The sequence below is a fragment of the Rhipicephalus sanguineus genome, chromosome 8 (genome assembly GCF_013339695.2).
Source record: "Rhipicephalus sanguineus isolate Rsan-2018 chromosome 8, BIME_Rsan_1.4, whole genome shotgun sequence".
Classification (NCBI taxonomy): Eukaryota; Metazoa; Arthropoda; class Arachnida; order Ixodida; family Ixodidae; genus Rhipicephalus; species Rhipicephalus sanguineus.
Window position 1 is genome coordinate 75,216,822 of NC_051183.1, and position 16,037 is coordinate 75,232,858.

The 16,037-nt window shown below is 47.4% G+C and overlaps 1 protein-coding gene across 1 annotated transcript in view; it reads left to right on the plus strand.

The window, feature by feature from the left end:
- Positions 1 to 16,037, plus strand: part of LOC119403327 (phospholipase D1) — a 260,367-nt gene that overhangs the window by 216,755 nt on the left and 27,575 nt on the right. Inside the window, exons 5-8 of the mRNA XM_037670270.2 lie at positions 2,831 to 2,896; positions 11,045 to 11,205; positions 13,058 to 13,210; positions 15,035 to 15,184. Coding sequence (XP_037526198.2) covers positions 2,831 to 2,896; positions 11,045 to 11,205; positions 13,058 to 13,210; positions 15,035 to 15,184 — 530 coding nt within the window. The remainder of the gene's footprint in view (positions 1 to 2,830; positions 2,897 to 11,044; positions 11,206 to 13,057; positions 13,211 to 15,034; positions 15,185 to 16,037) is intronic.

Below are 16,037 nucleotides of genomic sequence, written 5' to 3' on the forward strand. Positions count from 1 at the left end.
ACCTGGGATGCCTTTCGTGCTTTTCGCGCTTGGCCAGTGGTCAGAACGACGGTCCGTTCGCGTTATCAGCGCGATCAGCCAGCCGTGTGGAATCGGAAATAGCATCGTTTCGCGATTGCACCCCTGCGACAAGCGACGGCGATGCATGGCCCTCCGCGACAGCAAATCCTGTCGGCCGTCGCTCAAAACTCGCGTGCATGCAGTTGGGCCTTAAAGGATTGCAGCGATGACATGGACGACGATGTCACGGTAGCACCCGAAGATCGCGACGAGTCCGTGTCGGCCACAGATGCGTTGGACTACTTGAGGAAACTCCGCATATTCATAGAAAAAAGCGGAACAGCGACCGAAGCGGCGGATAAAAATGCGGACGGTCTAGAATCGTTCGTGACGCAGAGTTTGTGCTGCACCCATCAAAAAATGATCACGGACTATTTCAAATAAACGTGCCTTGTCTGACGTTCACGTGTGCATTGTTGTGAGAAACGAGTTCAAGGACGTACCGTTGCAAAGGTAGGACGTTTGCGTTACTGAAATTCTATTGTTATGGTAAATTTTTGGGCTTTCACTATAACGACCTTTCAGAATAACGAACATTTTTCCGCGGTCCCCTGAAGTTCGTTATACCGAGATTTCACTGTATCACGTTCTGCTTTTCAGATACCGTTTTTCATGGTGCTCACGCTGGACAGGAGCGACAACCTAGCAAGCCACAAGTCTGATGCCTCAAGCCGTCCCCACTTTTTGATTTATTCTTAATCACAAGGAATAAATATGGAAACATGATGGCGATTTCTGCTGTTCATTTAGCACCATATGACACTGTGCACATCACAGTCACACATTTTAGTTGGCTATACTCATAGAAGCATGTAAATGAGGAATACCCAGACTTCTTAATTGGAAATCACAGACCATCTTTTCGCGCTTTCTATATAACTTCGTTGGAAAATATGTGTTCTTTTGACGAGTTTTATTAAAATAATGCTAAAACTGAACTATTCTTTACAGTCGCTGGGCAGAATGGCAAGTGTTATTGGACTTGCTTAAAATGAATACTCCACTATTTTCAACAGTAGTCGCGCAAAAGTAGAGCAAGGATCAAATGAGTAGCTTAAAATACTTCTGGAGTCGCTTGATGCTTCGGTGTGGGTTCCTTGACCCCCGTAGGGGCGTTACCGGCAAGAGTCGTCTGACTCCCTATAAGTGGTACGTGATCCTCCGGATGAGAGTTTTTGCACTCTTCCTAGAGGGTCAGGGGACTCTCCCAGAGCGAGCCGACCCTGACCCACCAAGAGAGTCACCGTGACCATTTAAAGAGAGTCCTATACGTGGCAAGTCAGAACTCTCCGAAAAGAGTCACGCATACTCTTTTTTTTCTGAGAGTGTAGGATTGTTTTAAACTGCCAGTGTTCCTCGCACAGTCGTTCCTTTCCTTGCGGTATAGTTAAGATGTCCAGCGAGAAGCGAAACGAGCCGATTGAGAAGTGGATGCGAACGAGGCCCGATTACGCTGTCGCGTTCTACTCTCGAGGCGAAGGTCAACTGTACTCCAACTTTATGTTGCATTCTTAAACTACTTCCTACTTCCAAACAATCAAGTTGACCCTACTAGTTGTTTACAGTCAAATAATAGTTCTGGTCAAAAATAGTCTAATTAATCAAATGAGAAACATGTGTTCTTTTTTATATTTTGTGTTTTATCTCAGTTACCTAATCCTGGAACCGTCCCACGGAGTGGGTGCGAGCCAAAATCTTAGGATCTGCATAAACAGTCTGTAGCCATTCTTCCATTTACAAGCGGGTAGACGTGCGCCATATTGACCTAATTATTTAAACACAAGCATGTAGGTTCATTCCACGCAGTTACAGTAACAAGCACAATGCAGCATTCATAATGTCAGCGATGTGTTCCTAGTACCCATCGTCGATACGCCTGGAGGTCTTTCTCCTGTCATACCGGAACGTGAGAAAGCAGTGAAAATGCACAGCCCCCCCCCCCACCCCCCACCCCAAAAAAAGCATCGTACGGAGCTTCACCTAACGGGTATGTGCCACAGAAATTGGGCAAGCCCCGCTGTTCACCTCCGCCCACTCCTAATAATAACAGAGAGCTGAGCTAGTTGAATCCGCCCACTCCGCCCTACTAAAAATGAAGAAGCTGTCTAGCCAAGCGAAGGCTCCTCGTCCTATAGAATGCACCAAATGCGGGCGTTCAATACAATCGACTGAGAATAAAAAGGAGAAGATTGCTTTCGTCTTTGAGTCGTCTTAGACAAACGCATGAGCGACCGCATTACTGTTTTCCAATAACTACCATGTAGGAACTATCGATCTTCAAGGTATCGAACCGGGGATCCCATGCTCTGCAAGAACGCAAGAACAGCGCGAACGACAGTGGCCACGTTTCATTGATTGATTGATTGATTGATTGATTGATTGATTGATTGATTGATTGATTGATTCATTCATTCATTCATTCATTGTGAATAGTATCACCTTCCAAAAACATTCGTGGTCGTGCCCACACTGTAACAATGGTTGAGGTTTAATCGCCCGAACCCGCGATATGCTTATGAGGGACGCCGTAGTGCAGGACTCCGCAAATTTCGACCACCTCTTGTTCTTTAACTTGCACCTAGATCTAAGTACACGGGCCTCAAGCTTCTTGCCTCCATCGAAAATGCGGCCGCCGCGGCCGTGCCCACGTTGTTTTTCCATTATTCTCAAGGATACGTTTGCTGTGAACTTATTGCTAATCCATTTTTATTAATGTGCTTACCCGCACAAGCTCATATCGTCGATTCTCTTGCTTTTCACCCTTATGCAGGAGCAGCTGGAAGCCTACCTGAGCAACCTGGTCATGGTTCCAGCCTACAGGATGAACCCGCATACGGTGAGATACGCCAGGGGGCGCAGTGTGCGCTTTCTGGGAAAACCACGAATAAGTAACTGGTGTTATACATCTTGCAGTGGCGTAATTTTGGACGGGCTTAATTCGAAAGCCGGCCACTACATTCATCGTGGCTTTGATTCACGCCAGTTCCTCGTGCTTTTAGTTCACCATAGTGCAGATCGATTATATTATTGTCGCTGTTATTATTTAGCTACAAATGCACCATAAGACCAAGGGATAAATATGAGGACCCCACAAATACCACCGAGAATGGCAGCACAACTCGTGGCTACCCTAACTTGACGACGGAAAGGAAAAAATTAACAGAAATAATGAACTGAGCTTACCACACGCGGTGAAGATAAAAGTAACGTAATAAAATTATTCTGTGTTATTACTTTATTTTTAATAACAAGGCTTAAGCAACGCCTGGCAGGTTCAGCCCCGAGCAGCAAGCCTAAGCGTCTTCAATTACTAGCTCAATTTTGTTTTAGACATGTAAGTACAATGCTGTAATGAACCATATGTAAGTATACTTCCAAATTCTGACTACAACGTTGACGATTTTACTTTGCTGTGCAGCATAAGTGTGGCAGGTTCGGTGGTTTGCTAAAGTTGCTTAGTGACTTATTGAAAAGCGCTAAATAACCAGGGCAAAAGACAGACTATGCGGGACAGGCGCTGACTTGGTTTGTTTGTTTGTAGTCAGCGCCTGTCCCGTCTGCCATCTTTCTTTTGTCCTGGTTTTTAACACGAAAGTGTTTCATGCCGGGTTCCATCAATACTTTCATGACGTATTACCGTCACGGAAATACGTCAGCAAAATGAACGCCATCAGATGGCAAAGAATAAAGACTAAAAAGTTCCATTCACAGTAGTCGAACCCACGTCCTCTCGGTCCGCGACAATGGCTCCCTATTAAGTGAATGTATGAGGCAGTCTTTGCGCCCCCCTCTTCTTGGGTGACCGGGAGGGGGCGGCCGCCTCCCGGCCCCCCCTTGCGCACGCCTATGGTACTGACACTAACCCCCAACCTCCCTCCACATAGAGTCAGTAGAGAAAAGCTTTGCCGAAAGAGCTCCGACCACAAGAACACCGCCATCACCATACCATTGTTTCCTTTGCAATTATTTACAGATTGGCTACAATTAGCGCTACTTAATGTTAAAATAATGGCAATATAAATAAAACACGGGCGTTATGACGAATTAGAAACGTGCGGACGGTGTTCAACGTTAATTTAGAAGATGTTTAGGAAAGATTCAAGGCTATTCAGGCTATGCACTGTGCGCCGGGCTCGCGGCCCGGGAAGATTAGTTTGCAGGCACTTTTGCTACATGGCCCACCATATCTACTTGAATTCGAGATTGCGGCCGATTGCGCGTCTTCTGACCGAGTTGTGAGTCGCAGTGCGTCGTCGTCTGCGCTTTCTGTTCACACGTACTTACAACCCTACCTCACGTAAGCTCACTTTCATTAATTACGATGAAAACTGAATCGGGCCGTCAAGTCTAACATGCGTCTCAGATGCTGTAAACTCTCGCACAGTAGTATAATGGCGGCAATGGCGGTGCCCTCGTGGTCGGAGATTTTAATGCATGAGCCCTGTGGGGGAGCTTTTCCTCTAGAGTCTGCACAAACTCTATGTGCCTCCTCCCGTAACGCCATCTGAGTCGACCCTCCCTCTACCGGCAAACGGGAAAACCTACGCCTCTGAATACAATTCACTAAAGACTGGCAGCCTATATCTAGTTAGTTCGCAGTGTAAGGCAGTAAGCAAGGCGCAATCACAGTGCTCTCGGCGAGCTGCACAGCCGCTGTGATGTGGGCAACCTCCCAACGACCGTTCGTCGCTAGCCACGGATGCGGTATTGCTTCAGCGCCGACTGGCGCCGTGCGAGGAATGCAGGAAACTCTTGATATAAGGGGGCTCAAGCGTCCCTCGGCAACCATAAGCCACGTACGACGACGGAGTGTCCACATGTTTGCCTTGTCGGTACATAAGCGTTCGCGCACCGAGGCAGACTTAGGAAGCCTTAACTTGAGTACCAGGGCTCTGGGCACAGCGTGGCAAATCCCTAGTCCACGACGAGCGCGGGGAGGAAACGATCTGTTTGTAACACGTTCGTTGTGTTGCTGCTTGATGAGGTACGACGGATCAACGGAGAGTGTCGCAGTGAAGGATAAATGGCGTCCTATCAATACTTGGACTGAGGAAAGAAAAGATGTCATGGATGCTGACTTGAAACCAAGGTTTATTTAGAAGCACATCTGTATTCTAGTGCTATCTCAGCTGTGTCACACAAGCGAACCGAAAAAGTACGTTCGGGAGCATTGCCCTATCGGGAAAGCGCGGGCCAGCGAAACGGCGTGGGCATCGCTTGCGTACTTGTAGGGGCCGTTTTAGAACTATTGGATGTTCTCTTCATCGTGGGATCGTAGCCGATCAGCCGTTTCTGATGTGACACTCTGACCTTTTATCGATTCTACCTGTCATTTCACGTTGCCACACTTCACTGCTGCCTGGATATGAACGTATGACCGTCGTTGTTACCTGTAGCAGCTGAAGTGTTGCGCTGTTAAGAGCGTGGTTGAAGATCCAATTCCCGGCATGGAGGAAGGAAACATTCAGAGGATGGAGCGTTGCGCAACGCGATAGAGAGAATTAAAGAAAGAAAAGAAGAAAGAGAAGGAAAGGTAGAAAGAAAGGAAGAAAGAAAGAAAAAGAAAGAAAAGAAGAAAGAGAAAGAAAGAGGGAGAAAGTAAGAAAGATAGAAAGAGAAAGAAAGGAAGGAAAAAAGAAAGGAGGAAAGCAAGAGAGGAAGAAAGAAAGAGAGAAAGAAAGAAAGAAAAATAGTGGGTCCGGCAAGAACGCGCCAAGCTTGCCCTGATTTTCCCGGCAGAGAGGGCTCCCGAATTTTTTCTGATTGGTTGAGCTCTTGGGTTACTCATTTCGCTCTCGGTGAATGACGTGGCAATTTAAGAAACCTTCTTGACGTCGAGCAATCAAATACAGTATCCTGTATAGCACTATGCTTCAGGGACACACAACATTTTAGTGTGGAGGGCGCAAGGCGCTTTTCCGTTTATGATATCAAATGTATAGTGTGTTCAAGTGTGTTGTTTGCCGGGTGCGCATATAGCGACAATAATAATAATAATACTTTTTAAATCCGAAGCATTTCTTAGCGAACCTCTGGCACTTTGAGCGTTTCTATCTACGTATCTATCTATCTATCTATCTATCTATCTATCTATCTATCTAGCCGCCTACGTCTGGGTGCTCTCGTGATCACCTCCCTAACTTGGTGTAGACCAAAATTTGCATCGGAGGGTAAGATGATTTGACGAATATGATTGTCGGGTCATGACATGAATAACGTTAAAATCTTGTCGCGTACGTCGTCAGACCCTTTCCACTAGACACGTGTGGCACATACCCGTTTACCACGGGCCGCGGTGTACGGGTATGCGCCACAGGTGATTGACAGTTTATATCTACCCAGGAACGGCGAGAACAGACATTAGTAACTTAAATGCTAGAGCGTTAAGGAAAACCAACATCGGCAGCGTTGACTAAACAAATGGAAAAAATGAAAATTAGGATCCCAGCCGGAATCAAACCCAAGCATTCTGCGTTGCAATCAGGTATTCTACCACTGAGCCACGCCAGGTCTATAAACTGGTTTGAAAAACAGCCTACACAGGCGTACTATCGGTGCAACGTCAATTGTGGTTGTGTTGCTGGCTATCTAATTTTACAAGAAAGCAATAAACACTACATGATACTCCTACGAAGTGTACTGCTACGATACAGGTGTCATATCAGATGAACGTCTGTAGTTAAAGTGTTGGCTCCGCTTTTATAGCAGTCTAATAAACATTACATTTTTATTCCTATGATTCAGCAAGCTATATTGAAGCATTGTTAGACCCCGGAGGAATACATTAACGAAAGTTACATATGATATCCACATCACCGCAACGTAAAGTGCACTTCGTCCACGAGGACGACGCAGTGTCCTCTTCATTTCTTACGAGGCTGGGCGATGGGCTCATGCTGACCGAGGATGATGCCAGATTAATTGACAACCGCTTTGTAGACTAGCCTACGAGGGCGGTCCGATAAGTACTTAGCCTCACCGCGAGAGCGCGACTCTATCGCATGAGACATATACTGACATTAAGTACGCTCTCTTAGAGGGACACATGCGAAGGTCCAGTCGAATCGGGCTCGCGGTTTTGTTTTCGCCGCTTGAGGAAGCAGGTGATGTTCGTGTGTCCGTTAAAAATGGAAAAAGGGCAATATCGGTCGGTTATTCGATTCTTGTTTTTGGAAAGGAAATCGCGCAGCGAAATCAAAGAGCGACTGGATGCCGTCTACTGTGAGTCTTCTCCTTCGATGGCAACCCTAAAAAATTGGTTCGATGAGTTTAAACGTGGTCGTACGTCGGTTTTTGATGAGCCTCGCCCAGGGGCCAGGCAAACGGCTACCACGGCCGATAACGTGGCAAAAATCCACGACCTCGTATTGGCAGACCGCCGACTGAAGGTGCGCGAGATAGCTGAGACAGTAGGCATCTCAAAAGGCCGCGTGGGTCATATCCTGAATGAAAATTTGGGCATGAGAAAGCTGTCTGCGCGATGGGTGCCGCGTTTGCTCCCTCCGGACAACAAGCGCGTCCGTGAGACCACTTCAGAGCAGTGTTTGAAGCTGTTTAAGCGTAATCCGAAGGAGTTCCTGCGTCGTTTTGTGACCGTCGACGAAACATGGATCCACTGGTACACACCAGAGACCAAAGAACAGTCGAAATAGTGGACTGCACCCGGAGAACCTGCTCCGAAGAAGGCGAAGACTGTCGCATCGGCCGGAAAGGTGATCGCCACCATTTTCTGGGATTCTCATGGTGTAATCTTCGTCGACTACCTTGAGAAGGGCAAAACGGTGACAGGGCCCTGCTACGCTGAATTACTGGGCCGATTGGACGCCGAATTGCGAAAAAAACGGCCACATTTGGTGAAGAAAGAGGTGCTCTTCCACCATGACAACGCGACAGTTCACACCTGCGCCGTCGCCACGGCCAAGTTGGTCGAACTGGGCTACGAAGTGGTGCCCCATCCAGCGTATTCTCCAGATTTGGCCCCGAGTGATCTCTTCTTGTTTCCAAACTTGAAAACGTCACTCGCCGGACAAAATTTTGAGTCGAATGAAGAAGTTATCGCCGCCACAGAAGCCTGCTTTGCAGCTCAAGAGAAAACGTATTTTTCTGACAGGATCAAGAAGTTGGAGGATCGCTGGGTCAAGTGTATAGAGTTGAAAGGGGACTATGTTGAGAAATAAATCGACACCATTCCAAAATTTTCGTTTTTCTTTTGAAGGCTAAGTACTTATCGGCCCGCCCTCGTACGTAGGCCACATACGCTTAGGTAGTCTACGAATACGACAAACACCGTCCACTGATGTTGGTCTACGTAGCACTATCCAGGCCTACCAGCCTCGACTGCCTATACTTCACCAACACGAAGGGTGGCTTCAGGTTCCGACATGTCGCCGGCTCTGTCTACAGACAATATGTCGACGAAATGACCGAGGCATCCACAAATTCCAACAGATCTACTATACCACATACTTCACTACACATGGACCTCTCGTCACCATGGTCACGACCGGATCCTATAACAAGTCATGGCCAGCTGCTGGTGCTCACTGATCACGGTGATGATGCCCTTGTTCAAGAACTGTCAAGAACTTCTTGTACACATGCACACGGGTTTGTGAAACGTGCGTACGTTCTCGGGACACGTATAAGCACTACATATCAGCTTACCCCTTGTGGTGTTGGTAATACCCGTTGCCATTTGCAGCGTTACCCAACCGTAAACAACACATATGTGGCTCTTCAACATATATATGTGTGCGTATAAAATTTATACACATATTTAGCGTCATTTTGTAACGTGTCGCTCAGTAAAAAAAGTTACGACACAGTCACCTACCCGCAACATGCTTTGCATAACATCGACTCCCACGGTACGTGGGATCTGCCGAATTTTTATTTCTTTAAACAAAACAGTACATTTGATTACGCCTGTCGAGGTCAGGGGACGCTTGAGTGGTAGAGCCTGGCAGCCTGCAAAAAACCGAACGCGTTACATTAGCCGTGAAATAAGGTATAGAAAAGAAAGTTATACAATATTTATGAAAAATGTCATTGTCCAAAAGGACCGAAAGATAGCAGTGTTTATTAGGCAGAATTACCATGTTCGATGACCAGCAGACTATGAAAGGATTGCATATGTGCGAACACGAGACATATGTTTCACAGATAAGTACGTCGTAAAAGTTCTTTTAATTTGTATTTTGTTTCTATGCGGAAGATGCTTGGGGATACTTTGTTGAAGTAAGCTGGCACGTAATGGGCGCGTGTTCTATTTGGTGACATGCCTCGTTGAACAACGTGGTCTCAAAAAAAAATAAAAATTGGTGAAGCTTGCACTAAGCCGCTAAAGGCTTCACACAGCGAAACCGGACGATTCTGAAGACTGATCTGGTTGCTTCTAGGTTGTTTCCAGGCCTTAGCTAAGTGATACAGGTTGTTTTTAGGAAAGCTATGATTTTTCAAGGGCTCGTTTATCTTTGTTAGACACAATATTAATGAGAACTAACAGACAATAACGCCAAGGAAAGTACAGGGGGTGTTATCTGTAGTATTTAGAATGTAAATGTGAAGAAAGTAAAGTGGACGAAAAGATGACTTGCCGCCGGCAGGGACCGAACCTGCGACCTTCGAATAACGCGTCCGATGCTCTACCACTGAGCTACGGCGGCGGTCATCCTCCCGTCCACTTTCTGGGGTATATATGTTGATTAAACCTAGGAGTGTTAGTCAGCGCCAATCGCAGCCATGGCGGCGAGTGTGGAACACTCTTTTCTTGCCTCTTGGCGTCACGTGGCACGTGATCTTTTTGCGAGTTGGCAGCTGACCAATAATCCCTCGCATACTACCTGAAGGCATTAAGTCTGCCAGGACGAGACCCTCGCTATGAATGAAGGAAAGCTATGATTTTTCAAGGGCTCGTTTATCTTTCTTAGACACAATATTAATGAGAACTAACAGACAATAACGCCAAGGAAAGTACAGGGGGTGTTATCTGTAGTATTTAGAATGTAAATGTGAAGAAAGTCTGTTAGTTAGTTCTCATTAATATTGTGTCTAACAAAGATAAACGAGCCCTTGAAAAATCATAGCTTTCCTTCATTCATAGCGAGGGTCTCGTCCTGGCAGACTTAATGCCTTCAGGTAGTATGCGAGGGATTATTGGTCAGCTGCCAACTCGCAAAAAGATCACGTGCTACGTGACGCCAAGAGGCAAAAAAGAGTGTTCCACACTCGCCGCCATGGCTGCGATTGGCGCTGACTAACACTCCTAGGTTTAATCAACATATATACCCCAGAAAGTGGACGGGAGGATGACCGCCGCCGTAGCTCAGTGGTAGAGCATCGGACGCGTTATTCGAAGGTCGCAGGTTCGGTCCCTGCCGGCGGCAAGTCATCTTTTCGTCCACTTTACTTTCTTCACATTTACATTCTAAATACTACAGATAACACCCCCTGTACTTTCCTTGGCGTTATTGTCTGTTAGTTCTCATTAAGGTTGTTTTTAGGTTACTTCTAGGTGGTTGCTAAGATTTAGCTAGGTGGTGCTAGGTTGTTTCTACGTTGATTCTCAGCGCAGAGGGGTTCGAGTTGAACCACAGGCAGTCACAGACACGAGACAGATGGCCAAACTCTCGAGACAGAAACTCGCACTGAAACCAAGCGTTCGCACCTCTCATAGATCTACGGGCAGGTCGTCGTTGGCGTAGGCCTTCCATCGCTTCAAGATCTTCTCGCCGCCGCCGTTGCCTTTCCCGTTCCCTAGTGTTGGCCTATCCGTTGCCTTCCTTTTTATTGGACCACTGGTGAATTTCTGTGGCACATACCCGTTTATGATGATGATGGTTTCGTGAAACGAGATACAAGGAACGATTTGCTAAACAGCTTTGCTGTTAAAACCCCGTTCTTCAACGATAAACAGAGAAACGAGATCGATTGGAGTTTCCTCTGCTTAACTTCCTCGCTGATGCCCTGTCACTTGACCCGACAGATGCAGTTCCTCGAGGTGAGCCACCTGTCGTTCGTGGGCGGCCTGGGTCCCAAGGGCCGCGAGGGACTCGTCTACAAGAGGTCCGGTGGACACCACAGTGCCAGGGGCTGCGTCCGCCTCCACTTTCTCTTCTACCAGTGCTGCAGCAGGTGGCGAAAGAGGCGAGTGCAAGTTGAATTAATAATACCTAGAGGCGGCGGTGGTGGTGAAAAGCATTTATTAACAAAATAGAGGTGTTGGACCTCTCTAGACGTCCTTACAGAGTAGGTGGAGTCACTATTCTGAGACCCTATTGGTTGAAGCCGCCGCCCTCTGTACCAATGCCTGCTGGCTTTATGTACCAAGGCCTGCTGGGCCTGAAGGTCTGAACAGCCGAGCAGGACAGCCACCCAGTTCTCTCGGGTAGGGTTGGGTTGAGGAGTAAGGGCTGTGTTGTTTTGACAGGCCCACACCTTATGGTAGTCGTCCGCCACCTCTCCACAGGGCTGGCACTGTCCTGTGACCGTATAGGGTCGAAATGTTTTATTATTGCAGGACATAGCATCGTATTGGTCTGAAGTCTTAATAGGATGCGCTCGTCTGCTTTGTTCAACTCCCTTGCCTATGGACAGATGCGCATGGGCGAGCAACGGGATACACATCAACACACGATGAACGCCCAAGAGAGAACACGATCTTTATTGCATGCGTATTGAGCCACGGGATTCAGGCGCTGTAACTGAGAGCGCACCGCTAGGAGTTCGTGTCGCTGTAAGCGCGCCGCTACAATACCATTTATTTAATGAAATACATTTGTGTATTAAATTTCTGTGTGATAAGAGTTTAAAACAGCGCAACCGCATGGACGTAAGATGATGAACGAATGACACGAACACTGTCTTGCAACTGAAATTTTAATGGAAGCTTTCCTCGATATAAATGCAGATAGAACCTTCTAACAAAAAGCACACACAAAAAATCACAGCATATCCACGGAGTGAATGATGATGAGTGGGCGAAGCTGCGGAGGTTCATCGGTAAACCGTGAATCTTCCGTGAATTCTGCCCAGTACATCATCACCGACGTGAGATCGGGTGCGTTTATACTAAAGGTTCGATGAGTTATGACGACTTGCAGCTCACCTTAATTTTACATGTACGCTGTGAATTTTCATTGTTTAGAAAATCATTGCTTTAGAAAACATCTGGCGTCTTTCGTTAAGCAGCTGGCGTCTTTTCGTTTTGCTTTAGAAACATCTGGCGTTCTTTCGTTTTGCTTTTATAAAACATCTGGCGTCTTTCGTTGGTTTATTTCATCAATCAACGGCGTTTTGAACAAAATTTTATTGTTTAAACACGCACAGGAGAAATCTCACCAGGCACTACCTTGGAGGTAAACAATGGCTGCTAATGGGAATGAGAGACAGAAGAAGTCGGCTTTTAGCTAACATTTACACTTCTACTTCTACTAACGTTTCCTACTGGAACATGCCAATGGCTGCTAATGGGGAATGAGAGACAGAGGAATTCGGCTTTTAGTTAACGCGCACGCTGCGAATTTTTTATTGTTCAACAACGCACAGGAAAAATCTCCCACCGGCACCACCTTGGAGGTCAAACCGTAAGACTGGTTACGCACTACGACTACTACGACGACTACGAGGGACGAACGGGTGCCGCCTTAAGGAGCTACGCCCCTAAAAACGCACTACCGCATCGGCAAGCCAGCGTATCAGAGATGGGCACAATCAGTGGACAAATATACACAATGTAGGGTCATTTATTGTTAGTGTTTTTCGGATGACGCATGCGTCCTTATGTTTCTTAAAGAAGAAAGCCTATGCTAGTTCACGGGTTTTTATTTTATCTACAGCAAGAAGTCTCGCTAGACTCTGCAGTGCTTCACACTATATGTATCGAATGGAGCATGAAAGGCAAACACTTGCTGGCTGTTAAGTGAAGACAGTCTATATTTAGTACATACCTTATGTAACGGTGCAACTAGAGCGTACACTTTGTTCCATGACTGCACAGGTGGCTAATCGCGAAGGACACCTGCGTGTTGTACGTCCGCCCTCGCGACGGCGTCATCAAGTCGGTGCTCCTGATGGACCAGGGCTTCCAGGTCCAGTCCGGCTTCATGGCTACGGGGGTCAACCACGGCCTGCTCGTCACGAACCTCACAAGGTATATACCTTCGCGTAGTGTCCACACTGTATTCCTTTTCATATGCTTCACCTGTTGATGTGGTTCACATTCAGCTGCACTTCCTGAGGGATTTTCGGCCATTTGACAGCTTGCAAAGTAGTTACTGCGCATATGTGAGCAGGTTTTCCATACGAAAGCCTCGACCGCGGACAAGCAGACAAATCTGTTTTAGATGCGAAGCATCTTTAGCGGAACTCAAACCGGTGGTGGTGTGCGGCGTGACCACCCTTACTGCACATGCGCAAACCCTCTCCACATACCTCCTCTTCACACACCTTCTCCCCCTCCCCCTCTCCACTTGCCCTGTCTTCCTTTCCCCCTCTCCACTTCCCCTCTCCCCTCCCCTCTACCCCATTACACTCCCCCTCTGAAACGCGGGCTCGACATGCCGAAACGCTGCTTCGCATCGCCTCTCTCGCATCGCCCCTCTCCTGCGCAACGCCGCGGTGAGCGCCAGCGCATGCGCGTCTCCTCCCCCCTCTCTCTCCTCTCCTACGCTCCCTCCCTCGCGCGCCTGACGACCGCGTTCCCCGCTCGCCCTGTGAGAATTAACGGCCAGGCTAGAGGGAAGACACGACGCGCGTAGCGTTCCTCTTCGCGTTCCACGACGCGAAGTTGGTAGCATGCCCAATGAACACCAACGGAACGCGATCGTGCAAGTGCTCCGGCTTCGCATCGCCTCATGGTCCCATTTAGCGGGAGATGGTGTCATTTTTTTTCCATTCACCACTAATTATGTATTTCCTTTCTCTCGTTTCCCCCTTTCTCTCCGTACAATAGGAAACTTACCATGAAACGTCATATTCCTGCAGTATTTTTGGAAAAGTCTTGTAGCTGATACCGCACCTTCGTTGGAGTGTGGAGGGGGGAACACCCTTAGAGCGATAAAAGACGTCTGGGGGCGAAAAGCTTTGTGGGAATAAAACATTCTTGCTGGAAAGCCAACTTACAGCTGTTTCCAAAGTGTACGCCAGGGGGCGCTCACTATTTTGCAAAGTGTCAAATCTGCTCGCTGATGAAGAAATTTCGAGCCGTGCACGCATGCTATATACCACTTAAGTTGTTTCCCAAGCAGCCGTAAGGTGCACCAGCTCCTCCTATAACTCAATGCCTGGAACGTGAGCCGCGAACGCCGTGCCTTTCTCTCGGCTGTTCCCTGCTACTTTTGGAACAGTGTCCAGCGCCTATCGCGGCGTTTCTTCGTAAACACACGCAGCTCTCGCTGCTTTCTTTATTGTGAGGTATGAAAAAAAGAAAAAAGAATAAAACCTCGGCCCGCAACATAAAAATATAGCAGGCCAGCTCTCGCTGCTGCTTCCGAGCAGCTGATAACGTCATTTCATGCGACTAAGTGGTACGGTGGCGAGCGCTCTCACACGGCACCTGGTCGGAACGCGCGCCAGGAGGCCTGGCGTCTGCGATCGTCTCCGGCAGGAGGCTCTATATGGAAAAGAGAGCGACGTTCCATGCATAGAGTTAAAGGAAGCATTCAGTGTACATAAGCCGGAGTCTTGAACATGGAATGCTCAACGGGCGATGTAGTTGCCAGATGTACTTATCTTCCAACTGTGTGTATATTTGTGTACATGTGTGTTAGGGTTTGGAAGGATGCGCATGAATGGATTATGATCTTTATGAGCGTTCCCCCTCAAATGCATACGTATCAGGGAAACACGCACATTCAGTAGAACTTCGTCTACTAACCCTTAATCATTTCGCTTCGACCAGGACTACTATGCAAATGTGGATGTGATGTTATCAGACACAATGTGGAATTTATTATGCATTGCGTGTCGTCGTCAGGAACCTCCTGGTGAAGTGCTGGACGAAGCGTAAGGAGCGGGAGTGGAAGGACCACCTGCAAGAGTTGGCCAAGACGTCGGGCCGCGACTTCACGCACCCGAACCGATACGACGCGTTCGCCCCGGTCCGCACCGCGAGTCGCTGCCGTTGGTACGTACGTACACATGTACAGTCCTGTTCACTTTTAAAGGGAACATTCTAATGAGCACCTTTCGTACTGCTGGCCCCCTAACAGGAAGTGGATGTTGAATTAAGAGTCTGGTGTTGGGCCTGTCGGTACATAGCTTGGAAAATCGACGAACCCAGCCTTGAAAGACACGTACACAAGAAAAGAAGTTTTGATGACCACACACGCTGGGAATGTACAACAGTTTAATGAGATAACAGCTACTGTAAAGAAAAGCAAGACACACATACGTCATACATGATAACGTAGAGGTCTCTACATTACCATGTATGGCGCACGTGCGTCTTGGTTTTCTTTCAAGTAGCTGTTATTTCATTAAACTGTTGTACAGTCCCAGAGTGTGTGATCGTCAAAACTTCTTTTCGTGTGTACGTGTCTTTCAAGGCTGGGTTCTTCGATTTTCGAAGATGTCGAAAGATCGTTAATGCATGGCGCTATCCTGTAGTGTCGCACTTGTCGACCACCAGTGGTTTTATGCAAATCTAAGCCATTATACTTTTGTAGGATAGCCAAATCCAGACATATCCTGCACTCAGGTTTTCCCTTTAGCAGTGGACCCGTCTGTACATTCAGCATGACCATTAAGCCCCTATGGCTACATGAATTGATTTCACGTTCTCCTTGAACAGAGTTTGCAACAAACACGTTATAGCCACGAAAAGCTAAGACACTCAGAACAGCTTCTTGAAATGGCGACTGCTTTGAATTTACAATGGTGACTGCCTGTTTTTACAGCTGCTAACATAGGCATAGCAAGCGGAGGGGTTAGGTGGGTCAAACTCCTTCTTTCCAAATTCTACATTTTGCATTTGTGTA